Here is a 16,222-nt window from a genome sequence, read left to right as displayed (position 1 = left end):
AAGGGAACAGAAGGAAAGCGAAGAAAACTGGAAAGCAAGTAAATGAGGTGGTGTTACTTGGACTTTGCATCAGTTTGTTTTAGTTCTTTCTTTCTTTTTGTTATTGCTGGAGCTTCAACCAGCCTCCAAGAGCAAAAAATAAGAAACGACGAAAGACTAAGGCCGAAGGGTGAACCTTATTGTTACCTAAGAAACTTTAAGGCGCCGCCAACACAGACCCACACACGCCCTCTCTGCCGGGACATGCTCACACTTGCAGACACAGTCCAGAGAGGAAAGCGTGAGGTGCGCACCTACCTGTGGAATACCAGCTGGAGGCTGCAGGAAAACACTTGGACTACTCTCTCGCTGGATGGTGTTGAGCACTCCGTCTGCTGTCACTGGGAAGCATGCAGCACTAGTCTGGTCAGAAGGGGCAGAGTTTCTCTTCGGCATGGTGCAGAGGGACATGACCATCCAGTCAGGTAAAGCCTGTTCAGCTACACTTCGTTCAAGGCTGCATGTGGATTTTGTTCTTCCTTACATAATCAAAGTATATGGTTGCAACAAACTCCATCCAGGATGCATTTTTATATACACATCTGACTTAAATCTTTTGTAAAAATGTCCCATCTTGGGTCCCCACTGAAGTTTTGAAGCGAAGCTAAAAAAAAAAATAAAAAAAATTGATGTAGAACTGCACACTTGTAAAATAAATTGGTCTCCTCAGGGCAAAGGAAACAGGTGGGGCTGGCATGCCAACTTTTCAGGGTCTCTTTAAAGCAGAACTTGTTTGATGAGGTTGCTGGCAAGTTACAATTCGAATGGAGAAGCTCTCTGAAGGTCTCTGTTCATTCGCAGTAGCTGTCAACTTGGATCTCTGGATTGGGACGGCTGAGCCGCTCACAGACAGAGGTGACGGAGTTGGAGGTGAACTAGAGACGCTCTAGGATAGACACCAAAGCTCGGGTGGGAAAGTAGGTTATAGGCGTCAGCGACTCTGCTCCAGATTGAAGTAGAAATGACCCACTCTTTGCAGTCAGAACAGATTGTCCCAGAATCTCATGACAGCTTCTGAGCCATAGAAACGGGCAGCTTCTGCACAAAGCAAGAACCCTGTTTGTTTGGTTATGTCTCAAACGTGACCGCAACAGATGAGCTCACCAACTATTATACTGGTAGAACAAGTAGTAGACACTTGTTTTTCTGGAGCACACAAAAGGTCAACTTCAAATTAGCAGAAATCTCCAGAATAGGGCTTTTATAATAACAATCATGCAAAGCTAATGAGTTTTCTTTTAATTTCTTTAGTCACCATTTAACAGAGATCGTCAGTCTGAACATAGCATCACCAGGCTGAAATATGGTGGTGGCTGCATCATGCTGAGGAGATTCTTTACTTTAGGGAAGTAGGGTAGAGGCAGAGGTTGTGCTAGACTTTTTTGTTCTCCGTCATTTTGACAGACAGGATTAAAAAAAATTGGTCATGTTCTATTTTTACCCGTCAAATTATAAGTACATTAATATCGGCTATTGAGCCGCATTTTTATGCAGGTTAGTTAATATTCACCTAGTTTAACCATGAATCCAGATCCCATCTAACATTTTCTCCATAGTGATAAAAGCCACTGACTGTAGCCCCAATAACTTATAATAAATTAAATTAAACGACTCCACTTAAATTACCAGCACTTCACCTGCTGGGGTCTGAACACACAGCCTCACAAACTCCTCCTGGTTCGCATCTGCAGAGAAATCTGCGCTGGTTCATCAGACAGTTGGATCTGATCCAAACCTATCCATGAACCTTTTTTTTTTTTTTTTTTCCCCTGGGCGGCGTTTTTACAAGGATTGATTTATTTATTTATTGCGTGGTTTCACTTCCCCGAAACAGACAGATGTTATGTCTGCCGCGCTTCTGAGCGCTGCTCTCCTTCTGGGTGCGGGACGGTAACCTCTTCAGCTCCATTTGTTAAATCCGCAGGGTGAGTTAAGTTTAATTCTTTGCAGCGGCAGAACCGCGTCCGCATTGGTTGTGCAGCTGCAGCGCACTGCGCATGTCGTAACATGCTAATTAACTTGTGCACCGTCATATATTTCCTCAAGATAAACTGCCGGCTCCTCTGTTTAGACTATAAATGGATTCAACGTTGTATTCTCTTTAGTTTTCTCAGTTTTCTATATAATGGAGACTGAAGTTAAACACGGCATTTCTACCAAAGGTCTTGAATGCGCTTCCTAACCAGACGCTCCAAAGCGTCGGGTCCATAACTCTTCAACATGCTGCCAGCTCCCGGTCAGAAAGACGCAATTAGTTCAGTGTCCATGAGATGATATTCAGAAAGGATTCTTTTATTGATTGATTTTAGTTGCCTCTGCGATGAACTCTTTGCGTAAAGTCTGTCATGTCCTCGCATGAGGGTGTTAATTATAACCTGTCAAATGACCAACGGCCTTTAAATTTTCCTGTCGTTTAAAAAAATAACCAGTCAAATATGGAAAATATTCCGTTAACGCGACCTCTGGTTAGAGGTGACAGTAAGGTGGCTGAAGCTAAATAAGACAGTTCTAGAGGGAGACAGGGAGGCAAAGTGCCAGAACCAGTTCTGATGGTCACAGTTGCATGACGAAAATCATGTCATTTTGTTGTCAGCCTCTTGTCGTCCACCCCTTCTTGCCACAGTCTCCATCGTGGACTTCTCGCCCCCCCTCACTTTGCAAAACCATTGTATTATTGGTCAGAATTTTGTTTATGTGGAAAATGACCCAAACTGCTCAACTTCCAGAGATCAGGTTTTCAGTCAGAGACCAATTGTCAGTGGAAGTATGAAAGATGTGTCATGACTGCGGTTTTTACTATTTCTTGTAAACCAAACATTTGACAAAACACCATGACGGACAATAGGAGGGTTTTACAGAAACTTGGCTCTGTGTGTCTTGTGGACCTTGATGGTTGTGTTAAAAAAAAATGGCTCGCAGCCACGTGGCCACATGTCGACAGCTCGACTTTCTCCGACCATGCTAGCCCCCTGCTTAACGGGCATGACTTCAACCAATTCTTTGCCAGTCTACCCTGTCTAGATTTGTCTTCATTTGAAGATCCTCTGCGGACCCCACCCTGTTCTTCGTAACCACTTCAAGGGTAGCACAAGCCGAACCATGCAGGGTATTGCAAGAAATGTGAATTTCAGAAGAATGTATTTATTTGACCCGTGGATTCCTCCTCTGACAACATCTCAACCAATCTGCGATGAGACCCTGGTAGTTGTCAAGATGGCAGCTGCAAATCAATAATTTCATGGTCAAACCTTTTTATCAATAGAAGAGCATACGTCATTGTCAACTGGGACAGGGCAGCGCACAACAAACATATACCGAGAGATTTAGGGGAAATAGGTCATCTAAAGACACTCATAGAGGAGCGTTGACCACAGATCCTCTGTGCTCATAGCCTGACCCAATTCCTTCCCTGTGTTCACTGCCACAGAGTGAGGAACACACTGCCAACAGAGACACACCCAATTTGCCTAGACCCAAACTGGCTAGAGTGAGACTTGTCGATGTAAAAGGAGCGTTGGAGGCTACAGAAGATATAGTCTTGTCTTCCAACATCTCTAAACTCAAAACAAATTCAAATGTTGGATTGGTCCACTATTTTCCAAAGGGGATTTGGGAAATGTCAGTTTCTAAACATGCAAAGTTAGTGGAGACAATCCCTGTAATGCTTTTATTACTTTAAAAAAAAGGTTGCATACAAATGCACACCAGTTATGCTCCACTTTCTCTCATAGAAACCAATTAAAATGCATAAAATTTTCGGGCTGTAAGCAAAAGCAGATCCAGATAATCTCTCCATCCTTAGTCTACGCAATGTCAAAAGCCTTGCTCTATCTGACTCACTTCTGGCTGGTAGGTGGCAGAAACGATCTTTTTGCTGTCACAAATTAAACGTGCCGTCATGTTGAAGACCGAAGCGTCTGCGGCTCTGGCCGTTGGGCGCCTTGTGGAGGTACGTTGGCTCAACATGCAGCCTGGCAGCGGCCAGCTCAGCCCAGCAGTGATTCAGGGAGCTGACGGCGCTGTTATGTAACTGACTGGAAAGCTGCCAGCAACAGAGGCCCCAAAGCACTCCATCAGCCTGTGAGTAGGAGGGTAGGAAAGGGGCAAAAGGGAGATTGAGAGATGGCAAGAAAGAGTGGTAATAAAGATGGGAAGTATGGAGAAATGAGTGTTTAATTAGATAAGGGACAGAAATGTAAAAACAATAGCGAGTATTGAAAGAAAGGAGTATGGAAAGCAGGAAGGAAGGAGGTATTTAAGTCAAAGTAAACACAGTCCAACATAAAATTCTTGCAGCAACAGCTTGCTCTGAAAGCAGCACACTAAGTTATAGTATGTACAGCATAACGTTGAATTGGACGTCCCAAGCATTACATCAGAGCCAGGAAATGAATAACAGGAGTCAGAATACTTCTTTGTGGACGTATGGAACTGACTATCCACTACACACACAGACAGATGTATTTATGTTACTAATCTGTGTAGGAAGGTGTACTTCATGCTACACCATCATGACTGATCAGCACTCACACGCACACACTTCACACCTCATGTCACTCAGGACCTCAACATGCGCTTGCTTGGATTTGGTTGCCTTCCCGTTTTCACAGTACGTCCTGACAGCACGGTATTTTCTGCAAGCACCGACACACTCCGCGACTTTGATTAGCGATCAGGTAAAATCCTGTTGGATAATAATGAGAAGTCGGGGGAGCCCAAACAGAGCAGCCTCGCTCAGATTGCTTGCCTTAAGCCAAAAAGAAAAAAAGAAATGCTTTATCAGCTCCGCGAAGTCTGCTCATAGCAACGGGAACACGACGCCCGCACACCCACAGGTACAAGCCCACTCATGTTGCGTGTTCTGTATTTTCTAGCATGTCTTGCAGTTGTGAAATGCAGCCTTTTGAGCAGGCACGGCCAGGTAGAAAAGCACCACTGATGAGCTTTTTTTTTTTCTTGGAAAAAGGACATCTTGTTTTCTCCAGATTCAAAAAATGCAAACATGCAGAAATAAACAGGAGTGCTGTAAATATTGCTGTTGCTGTTTGGATTTTGTATAAGCAGTAGAAGTCACATGCTTTTAAGTGCTTATGTTAAATGATTAAAAAAACTATTAAGACACCACATTAGATGTGCAGTTCTTACAAATAGTCCTGTTATAATAAATTTTGCTGCAACTTAGTAATTATTGCGGCAAACAATATTGTTGTTCTGGGTGCGTTTTTAAGTTATATATTGATAGTGGTTTAATAATTCAAATTTGCCCTCTCAGAGAGCGATTAACTTAAATTAGTTGAACACTGGAACTGGGAGACATTGTAAATATCCACAATAAAACATCATAACCAAAAGCGATAAATAAAAAGGAAACAAAAACCACACACTTTAGAAACAATAAATGAAATGGATTATAATTTCTCTAAAAAATATATTAATCATCGGAGTGGAAATTATTGAGCTCATTTTAATGGATCATGTGATTACCGCAATTACTTACTTACTGTGACAGGCTTACTCACAAAAGAAGTTTTTCCCCTTTTTTTTTTCTTTTTGTTCCGTTTAGAAAAGAAAATTGTTAATTTATGGAAAACACCAAGAAATCATCTCGTTCTTTATACACACACACACACACACACACACACACACACACAAATTCAGGGAATATAAATAAAAAGCTAAGGACATACCACCCCCTGATAATCAGTGTTGCTCCTTTGGCTGAAGCACCAGGCTAAAGGATCTGTGCTTTGACTAGGCCTTGGACTTGATTTACTGGTGTGCTTTGAGTCATTTTCATGTTGCAGGATCCAGTTCCACTTCATCTTTAAAGTCACATTTTCCTCAAACTCTCTCTTTTATGCAGCATAACTATCAGTACACCATTCTATGATAGGTTCTGCTGTGATTGGTCCCCAAGGTCACAACAAAACCTCTAACTCCGAGCTTCAGTTCTTTTTCAGGAACTATGTGGGGTTGATGCTAAACATAAGAGCATTACTCCTGAAGTTCTGCTCTTTTTCTACTTTATCTTTGGTAAATTTCAGCTGGCCTTCATGATTTTCTTAGAATGGAAATGTTTTCTCCTTGCGTCCATGAAAGCTAAACTTGTACAGTTAGTCTCATTCTGACTTTCACATTAACACCAGGAACAGTCTGCTGTCTCTTCTGTGCTGACATTTTTGGTGTTTTGTAGCATCTTGCTCTCTTGGGACTTGCTTGGATGACCAGACCTGGACATGTTGGCAGTTGTTATGAATGTTCTGTATTATTTGGTGACTAATATGTGGAGGAAAACACTCCAAGCTCAGTGTTGGGTAGGGCACAAACAAAAGACCTGGTAACCTTCTTAAACTCCATGGCATGAACTGTTTGAAAAACTGGAGACGTTAACAAATCTGTTAGAAAGAAAACCGATGAGTCAAAAAGACCAAATCAGCAGAAAAACGACCACCAAACAATGAACTTGGAGTTTTATCTTTACCAGGGTCTAAACAAGTGTCTTCCTCTTCAAACCGTCTGCTTCTTAAATACATGAATGACGGTTTCAGTTGGTACGCTCACGCCAATGGGTTCAGTCACAACGTCCCACCGTCACAGGTGCATATCTGCTGCTGTGGGGAACACTTTGTTACACAAACAGGATACGTTACCTCAGGCTGGTCTGATTTTTGCCTCATCTCTCACCCTCTGCTTGTTCTGAATAATAGAAGAACCATTAGCTTGTGAGTCACCTGCCAACCAACAGCAAGTGTTGCACATTTACCACTGGCGGACAAGAGTCACAGAGTTTGCTGCGAAGCAAAGAGACTCCTGTTTCATATCGGTGACTCAGACACAAGACATGAGCTCGGTGTTCACAACGGCAGCAGCTAAACCTGAAGCTGCAGGCTCGACTTTTCTAAGCGATCATTGCCGAGGCATTTTTTCCCCCCTAAAGTATATTGGAACAGATGTAAGATTTGATCAAATTGCTCTAAGTTCGAGAATTTCACCTGACAGTCGCCTTAAAGTGCGAGCAAGTTCACTTTTTATCCCACGAAAAGTCATGAGTGTCGCAGAGATTAGCAGCAACCCTGCTTTTCGCACATGGTCTGCAGTGTGTGTGCTGCGAGAGCAGACTGAAGAACACGGCTGTCGTTGCTTGGATTCAGCTTCTTATGATCGTTTCTTCAAATGCTGTCTTTGTTTTCAGCTTCCATTGTGCTGTAACCTTGGGACAAACAAGCCAAATGTTCATTTCTTTTTACTCAGTTAAGATTATTCTAATCATGGTTGGGCTAGTAGTGAAAGAAGTATCTTTACAAGCATTAGACAAGATCTGTTGAAACCTGACTTGCGCAATTGTTCTGAGAAGCAAAGATGGAAAATCATAAAATAAAATAAAAAGCTTAGTTTGAAGGATTTCTGAGTTTGAAGTAGGAGAGAGAATGTTTAATTTTTTTATGAAAGTATTCATACTTTTTGTTTTCTAACTGTGACTTGCTTGTCTGGGGGGAAAAATGGAAAGCTGTGACCCCATTGAAGATCTGTGTCTAATAAAAAACCCTGACACTCAAGCAAATTAACAGCCAGGCTTTTATTAGATGTTATACTATACAGGAAGAGGAGTGCAGAAGGAAGAGTTCTAAGAGTCTAATAAGCTCAACCTGCTGGTGTCCACACAAATTAGTTTGAATGAAAACTATCAGAAATGCAGTCCTAGTGCTTCTGTTGAGCTCCAGCTGTCTTTGTTTGCTACCAGGAAGTTGGTTCTTGTGAGTCAGACAGGAAAATCGGTTGTAATGGAGAGAATAAAGTGATGGTCTTTCAGTGAGGTATGAGGTTAGGAGATTTGCTACAGCAAAAATCATTTTCAGATGTTGGTTATGTAACAGACAGTGGGTTACAGAGCCGTCACCATCGCGACAGGAACACCCCCAGCGCCTTATTTTCCCTCTCTTAGAGACTCCTGTTCAACATCAACTTTCCTCCTTCAGAACTTCTTTACCAGAGAAGGATTGTGATGCAAACAACTGTCTCTAAGACTTTATGATTTATTTACTGTTGTGTAGTCATCATCTAATCTTCTATTATGGTTTGGACAGCTTTTATTCCAGATGATGACACTGAACAGATTCTTCCTACTAACTCTAAAGACCTTGGAAGCCAGAACTTTACTGTATTCAAGTTCCAGGTCCGGTGGCATTTTCTCTCTTGATGTACTCGAAGACGAAGAAAGTACAAATAGACTTTAAAACTGAATTATATTTATAAGCCTCATTGTAATTTGCTCAATAAAAGAAGTTGAACAGTGCTGAATACATGAGATTGAAATGTTGTGAAGTTCCAATTTGTGCACAGATAAATTGGCCCAATTTCCTTTATTTTGGGTGATGGGTCAACTGATGCTTATATGTGACACTAGTTGCTATATTAGCAACTTTTCAGACAAAATAGAAATTCGTATCAGCTGAAATCAGAATTGGCATGTGAAATGGAAAAGCTTTTAACAAAGGAAGTTGAGACAGTTCTGAGCTTTATTGCTTGCTACTTCAGGAGGAACCATACAGCAGATCCCTGTGCACTCTGAGCACTGCTCTGAACAATTTTCTAAACATGCACACAGGTCACACCATCCTCAATGCACATCAATGTACAATATTCTGCACACTCTCAATGCCTGTGATTAAAAAATCAATTCAGTCCAATCTCACGACAAACGAATCCGTTCCTTTATCAACTTCCTCTTTCCATGCTACAAGCATACGTTGTCCTCTTGAATAAATCATTATTCACTCAGTTATCTAACACATGTTAAAAGGTCAGAGTATCATAAAGTGGTCATTTACTTTGCCAGAAAACAACAATCGGTTCATCCATACTATTTATTTTTCTCCAAAGAGCATAATTAAAAATAATTGAAATAAAAATGCAACTTGGTATGCTGAAATATCATGTCCCAGTGCTACTTGACACTTGCAAAGCAGCCAATCTAGGAGTTACATTTATTTTTCTCAGCACTAATTGGGTGTAGTCAAGCAGAAATGAAGAAGTCTGTATATATTAGGTTGTGCTACTTTGTCCTATTCATACAAAGTAATATGTTGCAAAATCAGAAACTGAGGACTGCTGTCATCAGCTGGAAGGAGATGAAGATGTGTGACATAGACTGAGACAGTTGTCTTGTTAGTGTTAGCTTCCACTAACTTATGTTTAGTTGTTCAGAATTAGCTTCTGCTCATTTTTTTTTAATGTTTTCATCAATTTAGTGTTAACTTATGCAATTTTTTTTCTGTTTAGTGGTTTTGTGTTGGCTAAAGATGTAGTATTAGATAAAATTCTTATTTAGCAAATTAGTGGTTGGTGAACCTAACGTTTTGGTTAGCTGTGCCGACCGCTGGTGCAAACATATCTTCTCCACTATAAACATGGTGGCCATTTTAAAAAATATCCACCAGCAAAAGGAACACTAGATAAATAAAATATATATAATTTCTGTGGTTCAAAATATGTAGGTTATGATTTGACACCAAACACATTCATCTGATTGGAGATTTCAGTGACAACAAAATGATTTGCTATATCTACCATCACATTAGCTTGTTTTTCAGTGAGTGTAGGAAGTGATTAGTAGCAGCCTTCCTGGTGTGCGCTTTACATCTGCATCTTGTGCTAAATTCCACATCCTTTTCCCATAATTACACACATGGCAGCCAGAGAACTCCAACTCTCTACAGCAACATCACCTGTGGTTCAGAAAATATTAAACAGCTCATTCAGGCTTTTATCTGTTTGTGGTTCAGAAATGAGAGTGCTTAGCCATGGTGAAATCCCAGGTCTGATGTCATTGTTGAGTTCTGGCCAAGTGTTTGGAGTTCTGGTAAATTCCAGAGCAGAACTGGTTGGGGGAGGGCTGGAAGGGGTTGGGATCAGGAAGTGAAGTAAAAAAAACAACAACAAAAAAACAGTCTGTTTCTAAGACTGGAATGTTAATGGTTGGTGTGACCCCCGGCAGACTGACACCAGGCTGCTCTTTAGGATGTCAAATTCTTTTTAGGGTCATCTGATCAGTTTGTTCTTTAAATGTTCTATCAGTAAATTATCCAGTGTGTCTAAAGACGTCAAATCATCCCAAACTGACTCATGCAGTTGTGTTTTGTGTGTAGATGGTTGCCTAAAGACTAAAGAGTTGTTGGGTTTAGGTCTGGAAATATGTGCTCAAGCAACAGATTAACATACTGATGATTCCAGCCATGATATCAGCTCTATACTTGACTCTGGTAGGAACGCTGGACAAACTGGTTTCCAGGGAAACTTTCCACTTATTCACAATGATGTTGCAAGAAATGATTTAAGCTAGTTAATTAGGCTCTAGGACCATCAGACACAAATGCATTGCTAATCTAATAATGGGACAGTTGCCACACTGGCATTTCTCTGCTGTGGTCTATTAAAATTAGATATGAACTCGTATAAGAACTCTAAAATTCTTTAAAAGTTTGCCAGAGACCATCACTGACGACAAACGTTTCAAGGCAGGAAGCGCTCTTGCATCTAGACAATAAGATACATTTAGAGATGGTCAGTTTCCTGTGGAACTCCACTGCCAGCGGTTGGGGAAGTTTACGGAAAGCAGAAGCAATTGGCCCCTAAACTCCCCCAACCGCTGGCAGTGGAGATCCACAGCAAAAAATCTCACCAGATAAACTCTTATCATTTCTCTTGTAGGGTACTGTTGACGAGCGCCCCTGAAGTGCAGCTAGCTAACCAATCATGTATGGTTGCTAGGGGAAAATGCTAAACATTTAGCCAATCTTCATTGTTGAATTTAATGTCTTTAGGACACAGGAAATTTTGCCCTAGCTACAGAAAATGTGTTAAAGTTTTGGATTGCTATGGTGATAAGGTTGATAGTGCAGATGCCACCTTCTGTTGCTCAGCATGTTTTGATTATACTCTTTCTGTTATCATTTATTCTTTGCTGATAATCAGTTGTGATGCTATGATACTGTAGTTAGCATGAGACTGCTGTGGATTCCTAATATTTATTTTTATTTGGTATTTGGTTGATATCATGATATTTGCTGGGCCAGCTCTACAAACATTCATATTTGTACAATTTTGCTTAGCACCTTTAAAAGTACGCCAGATAAAGCCAGGGGGATTGGTTCATGTTATGGCATCAGAACCTGGTTAAGTCTATCAGATTTCTGGGGCTAATGTCGTATTTGTAGCCATGGTCATGTCATCCTTTACAAATGTGCTTTCTTTCTTACTGTTTATTTGAGGTTAGAGTCTCTACCATCATTAGTTGATTGTCAGAAGTTCAGTTTGAAAATAATTTAACCTGTTGTTTGTTCAGAGTTAGTTATACATTAGTTTGGTATTTTTCACATTTTTGAGTCTGATCCAAATAGTGACTAAATGTTTAAATACTGCACAATTTGTTAGTTACTGAACAGACGCTTTTCATTCAGCTAATTTAGCCCTCCATGTTATTTTGTTTTATGAAGAATGTTGTCTTATTCTGGAATTGATGCCATTTTCCTACCGTTCATTTGAATCCTTATGCTGGACTAGGAAGGGAAAATCTATTGGCACATCAGAAAAAAGATGATTTATTTTCATTACTACCATTTGTTGTAGGTGGTATTTTGTTTTGCTCATCACAAATTCCTAGAATTGTTTTTAAAGTGAAGGACAAAGGAAGAGGCAAACACTTCCAAAGTCAAATAGCTTTCCTGTGCTGCTCCTAAAGCCAAAACTTTTCACCTTGTTTCTGCTGCTGAAGGTTGAAGTGACCTCCAGATTGAATTTGTCCTTAGATTGCGACAACTTTCCTTTAGCTTCTTTTTGTTATTGTTGATGTTTTGAATTTGTTAGATGAGGTTAATATTTGCAAATATTAATACATTTTCTCAAAATGTTTTTTTTTAATATAATGATTTCTGTTGTAGAACAATAGCAAATATAAATCTCCTCACCTCAGCACAATGCCAGAGTTGATCAAATACTTGATATTTTGTTTTTATCAACACTGAAAAAATAACTTAAAGATTCTAATCTGGGTCAAAGTTGCCTTTGTTGGCAACAGCATCAATTGAAAGCGAGGGCGGCAACACAGCTGGGTACACTAAAAATTGTTTCTAACGTCTAGTATTTTCTCGATGTCAGAATCTAGGTTAATCTAGATTAGTCAAAATCTGGATTATTTTACATCAGTTGAGTAGAGATGAGACATTTAAGGCCCTATAATTGAGTTTTCTTCTATTTTTTAGACTCTCTGTTAGAAAGTCTTTAAATTGTATGTGAACTATGTATTTATGGAGGGGTTTTTTAAGTCCACCTGATTGCTTGGTCTGAATGTTTACCCATGCTGTCAGGGTTTAGTGGTCAAAGTAAGGTGTGGCCCACAACATCTTAGAGAGAGGGAAGTGAAGTCATGGGAAATGATTCAAATGGCCAAACAACAAAAGCTGTTATGTTGCTTTGCTAAACTCTTTTTTTTTTTTTTTTTATGATCTCAGTTGGATTTTTATGCTACATGACCATACATGGGAATTATCGCTTTGTATCACCAAAGAAATGACAGACTCTGAGGGAGATTGAACTGAGTTTGTATAAATCCCCTTAAAACCAAGAGAGCAACACATAAAAAGATGATCAAGATGTCATTAAGCTTTCCAAAAAGCTGCCTATAAGAGCAGCCTGGCCTCATTGTTGGGCTACTTCCGTTGACGGAGGAAGGGAAGGGTGGAGGAGGCCATTTTGTTTTGATTGGCCATCATTTACCAAATTGTCCAGAGCCGGTCACGTTTTGGTCACTGAGGTATTTCCCAGCTAATTCCACGTGCCTGTTTCTCCAACTCCCCAAGCAACTGCAGTTTTTTAACAGGAAGTTTCAACGTTTATAAAAAGACAAGAAAGAAACATTTTGTTACCGAGGATACGAGATGTTTTGTTGCTGCTCATTCATAAAAGCTTCAGGCATGAAGAAAAATCTTATATTCCTATAAAAATCTACATAACTATCTGATTTATTTGTAACTATTTATGTTCTTTAAAATTAAAAATTCATCAATTTTTTATGTACTAATAGCTATACATTCTGGTTACATTGGAGCAATTTCAGAATGATCTACTGGCAAGATTATTCTATTTCTAATACTCAATTTGGTTCTGTTTTACATCATTTCCTATTTTTCAGTCTTTATAGCAAAGAAATAGCAGAATACTCGCAGACTTTTTTTGCTGGTTTTATTAATCACAAATAGTATATGTTTTTTTTCCTTATTTCAGTCAGCTGTTATTCCAGATGCTCTCATCAGGTTTAGCTGATTCCTAATGGTGCTTTTCTTTACACCCTGATTTCCCCTACTCTGATTTTGGCCATTTTATTATTTATTTATTTTTTTAGCTCATGCAGTGTATAACACAAGCAACAGTTGTTTTAAAATGCCATTTTAATTCAACAATTTAAGCTGCAATATGTAAATTCTGTTAAAAATTCTTGCATATTTGTTGAAACTGTCACTGTCATAACAGTACAAAAAAATGAGTTCCTCTGCCTTTTCCTAGTGCTAACTAGAAACAACCAATCAGAGTCAGAAGGCGGGACCTGGCACTGTCAGTCATGCCCGTGTGCATGCTAAGGCTAGCTAGCATGGCCTGCTTGCACTGTAATGCTAAGATGATGCTCATGAACGCATTTAGCTGTTGAGAGGTTGATTGACAGCACTAAGCCCCTCCTCCTGTCTGTGATTGGTTGTTTTTGGTCTGGAGCATTACATTTCTACAAACAGCAATAGTAGCACATGGAGGAAGAGGAGGACATCAAACTTTTCATAAATTATTTGTCTCATATTATACTGTCACAGTATGGTGACTGTTTTAACAATTATGTAAAAACATTTTTTTTTTTTTTTTTTTACAAAAGTTACATACAGAAGCTTTAAATGTTATGTCGTTATGAATTCAGCAGAAAATGGATATATTGATCAAAGACAATTTGGAATACAAAAGTGATCAGCAAAACAGCTGAAAATTCAATTAAAAGTACAAAAGTACATTTCCTATTGTTTCCGCCTTTTGTTGTTTCAAAAAGATCACCTGTGTGAAGAAAACTCTAGAAACAAAGTCTTGGACTCCTTTGTTTTTCTTCCCCTGCCTTAATCCCACAGTCTGCAGTCATCTCTGCTTCCCGCCCAGACTGTGAATCATAACAGCAGGTGGACTTTAATCTCACGCTCATATCTGATAGTAATTGTAGCCTCAGACGCCGTTTGTTTAAGGTGTTGGTCCCATGTGTCACCTGCTAGAAGTTTACTAGTCAGCTATTAAGCCCCAACGTGTCCTCATTTTTTTTTTTTTTTCATGCAAGGCTCCTGCGCTGTTCTATGAATAAACTGTGCCCTCTTGTCCTCTAATAAAATTGATTTAGCCTAAGAAAGTCAGGCTTAACCTTCTCTTGTGTGTCTGCAGGCCTGTGATGTGGGTGCCTCAGGGTAACATAACCCTGCGGGTGCACAGGTGATACCAAGCTGAATATAGCCCACTTATGACCAGCTGGCCTTGCTATTTAAAACATATGGGAGGCAGGGGGCACGGGGGGCGTTTTACAGCCGGCAAGAGGGTTCACACACTGTTCCATAAGCTAAACTGTACAGAAAAAACCCCAAAAAGTCGGAAAATGAGTCTATTTTTCTTAATTTTCATTTGCCGATTGTTGTTTTGTTCCTTAATTTCATCCTGTCTATATAAGGGGAGTCCCGATACAACTTTCTCACCTACGGTACAATACCGATATTGCAGCTGTGAGTATTGGCCGATACCGATATTGACCCAATATCTCGGCACAAATCATACATACTTTTATTACCCCTTTGTAGTGTGGAAAATCAGAAAAGGCTTGGTCAGAAAACAATAGTCAACAACAAAAGGCATGAGAACAGCTGACCCATTTATCATTATCCAATGGGTCTGCATGAGGTACACAAGCACTGCTGGATAGAAACGACTAAATGCTGGACCAGAGTGCTTATATGCGCAGATTTTATATGCAGGCCAATATTATCCAATACTCTTTTTTTTTTTTTTCTTTTCTTTTTTTTTGGTTCAAATTGGATCGATTTCCAATTTTATTTTCAGCTTTCAGATGGAGCAAACTCCGTCCCCAACATCATCAGGCAGCCAGACTCACCCTGCCTTTTGCTCAAGTACCAGAACACGACAAAAAAAAGATGTTTGAGACACAAAAACATGTTTGCTTTATTTATTCATCTGAAATTAATAAGAAGCCCTTTCTGAGGAGTTTTAAGTCTTCTAAATCTAGACATGTATCAATCCAATCTGTATTGGTCTAGAAATTGAAAAAAACTCTATCTGGGGTATCAGCGACAATGTGTCCGATCCATAAGGACAGATCTATTCAGTCTAACTCTATGCTTTGTGCTCCGAGTGACATCGTGGTTATTTTTATTTATTTAGAATTCCTAATTGCACTTTCTGAACCATTTTAAAGGTTTGCTCCAGTCTAAATTTACATGTTTGACCTAGCTCATGATGCTATTGGTATCTTTATGGTGCAGAGTTATCAAATTAGTATTTCAATACATTTATGTCTGTTTTTTTTAAAGAAATAAACACTTTAAATCAACTCAGCGCTGTTTTTCTGTATCGGCTCGGTATCGGCTGATATTAAACCTCAGATATCGGAAGTGAAAATGCTGAATCAATTCATTCCTAGTTTTAATAATGCTGAATCTGTTACTTCAGGGTTGGATGAGATCATCCCTGAAGCTGCTAAGTAGTGTTTCTGCCCAACAGTAAAAGCTGCTTCGAGTTCGGCTGAGCGGTTACTTTTCAAAGGAAGCCTGTGTTTAAGAGCACATTACATCAGTCTGTGATTTTTTTAAATACATTTTTTAAGTCTATATGTGGTGTTTGTGTTGAATCTGAAGGTGGTCTGTATGTTTTAGGACCTTCCTGAGCTTGTAACTGTGAATGAATGGCAACAGCTGAGCTGGAGAACTTTATCAGCAAACACTCGCCGCTCCCGTGTGTGTGTTTATGCATGTTCGTGTGTGTGTGTGTGCGCGCATGTGCTGGATTCAGGAGGAGCTGCAACCAAAGCCGCCTCACTGGGAGACTCGCTGAGCCGAGTTCACTGCCGTCCTGCCTTCCTCAGCCGCTGGCCTTTTTTTTT

At 39.8% G+C, this 16,222-nt stretch overlaps 1 protein-coding gene across 3 annotated transcripts in view; it reads left to right on the top strand.

Annotated features, from left to right (window-relative positions):
* mrtfab (myocardin related transcription factor Ab) overlaps window positions 1-16,222 on the top strand; it is a 54,624-nt gene that overhangs the window by 7,587 nt on the left and 30,815 nt on the right. Inside the window, exon 1 of one of the 3 annotated variants that reach the window (XM_015054864.1) lies at window positions 206-464. The exons of the other annotated variants lie outside the window; for them this stretch is intronic. Within the exon in view, the coding sequence (XP_014910350.1) occupies window positions 353-464 (112 nt within the window). The 5' untranslated portion in view covers window positions 206-352. Of the gene's footprint in view, window positions 1-205; window positions 465-16,222 lie in introns of those variants that run through there. 3 annotated transcript variants of the gene reach the window in all.

The sequence above is a fragment of the Poecilia latipinna genome, unplaced genomic scaffold (assembly GCF_001443285.1).
Source record: "Poecilia latipinna isolate Pla-1442-1.1 unplaced genomic scaffold, P_latipinna-1.0 Scaffold1283, whole genome shotgun sequence".
NCBI classification, from domain to species: domain Eukaryota; kingdom Metazoa; phylum Chordata; class Actinopteri; order Cyprinodontiformes; family Poeciliidae; genus Poecilia; species Poecilia latipinna.
The sequence above is the reverse complement of the archived record's forward strand: the minus strand, read 5'-3'. Positions and strand labels throughout refer to the sequence as shown.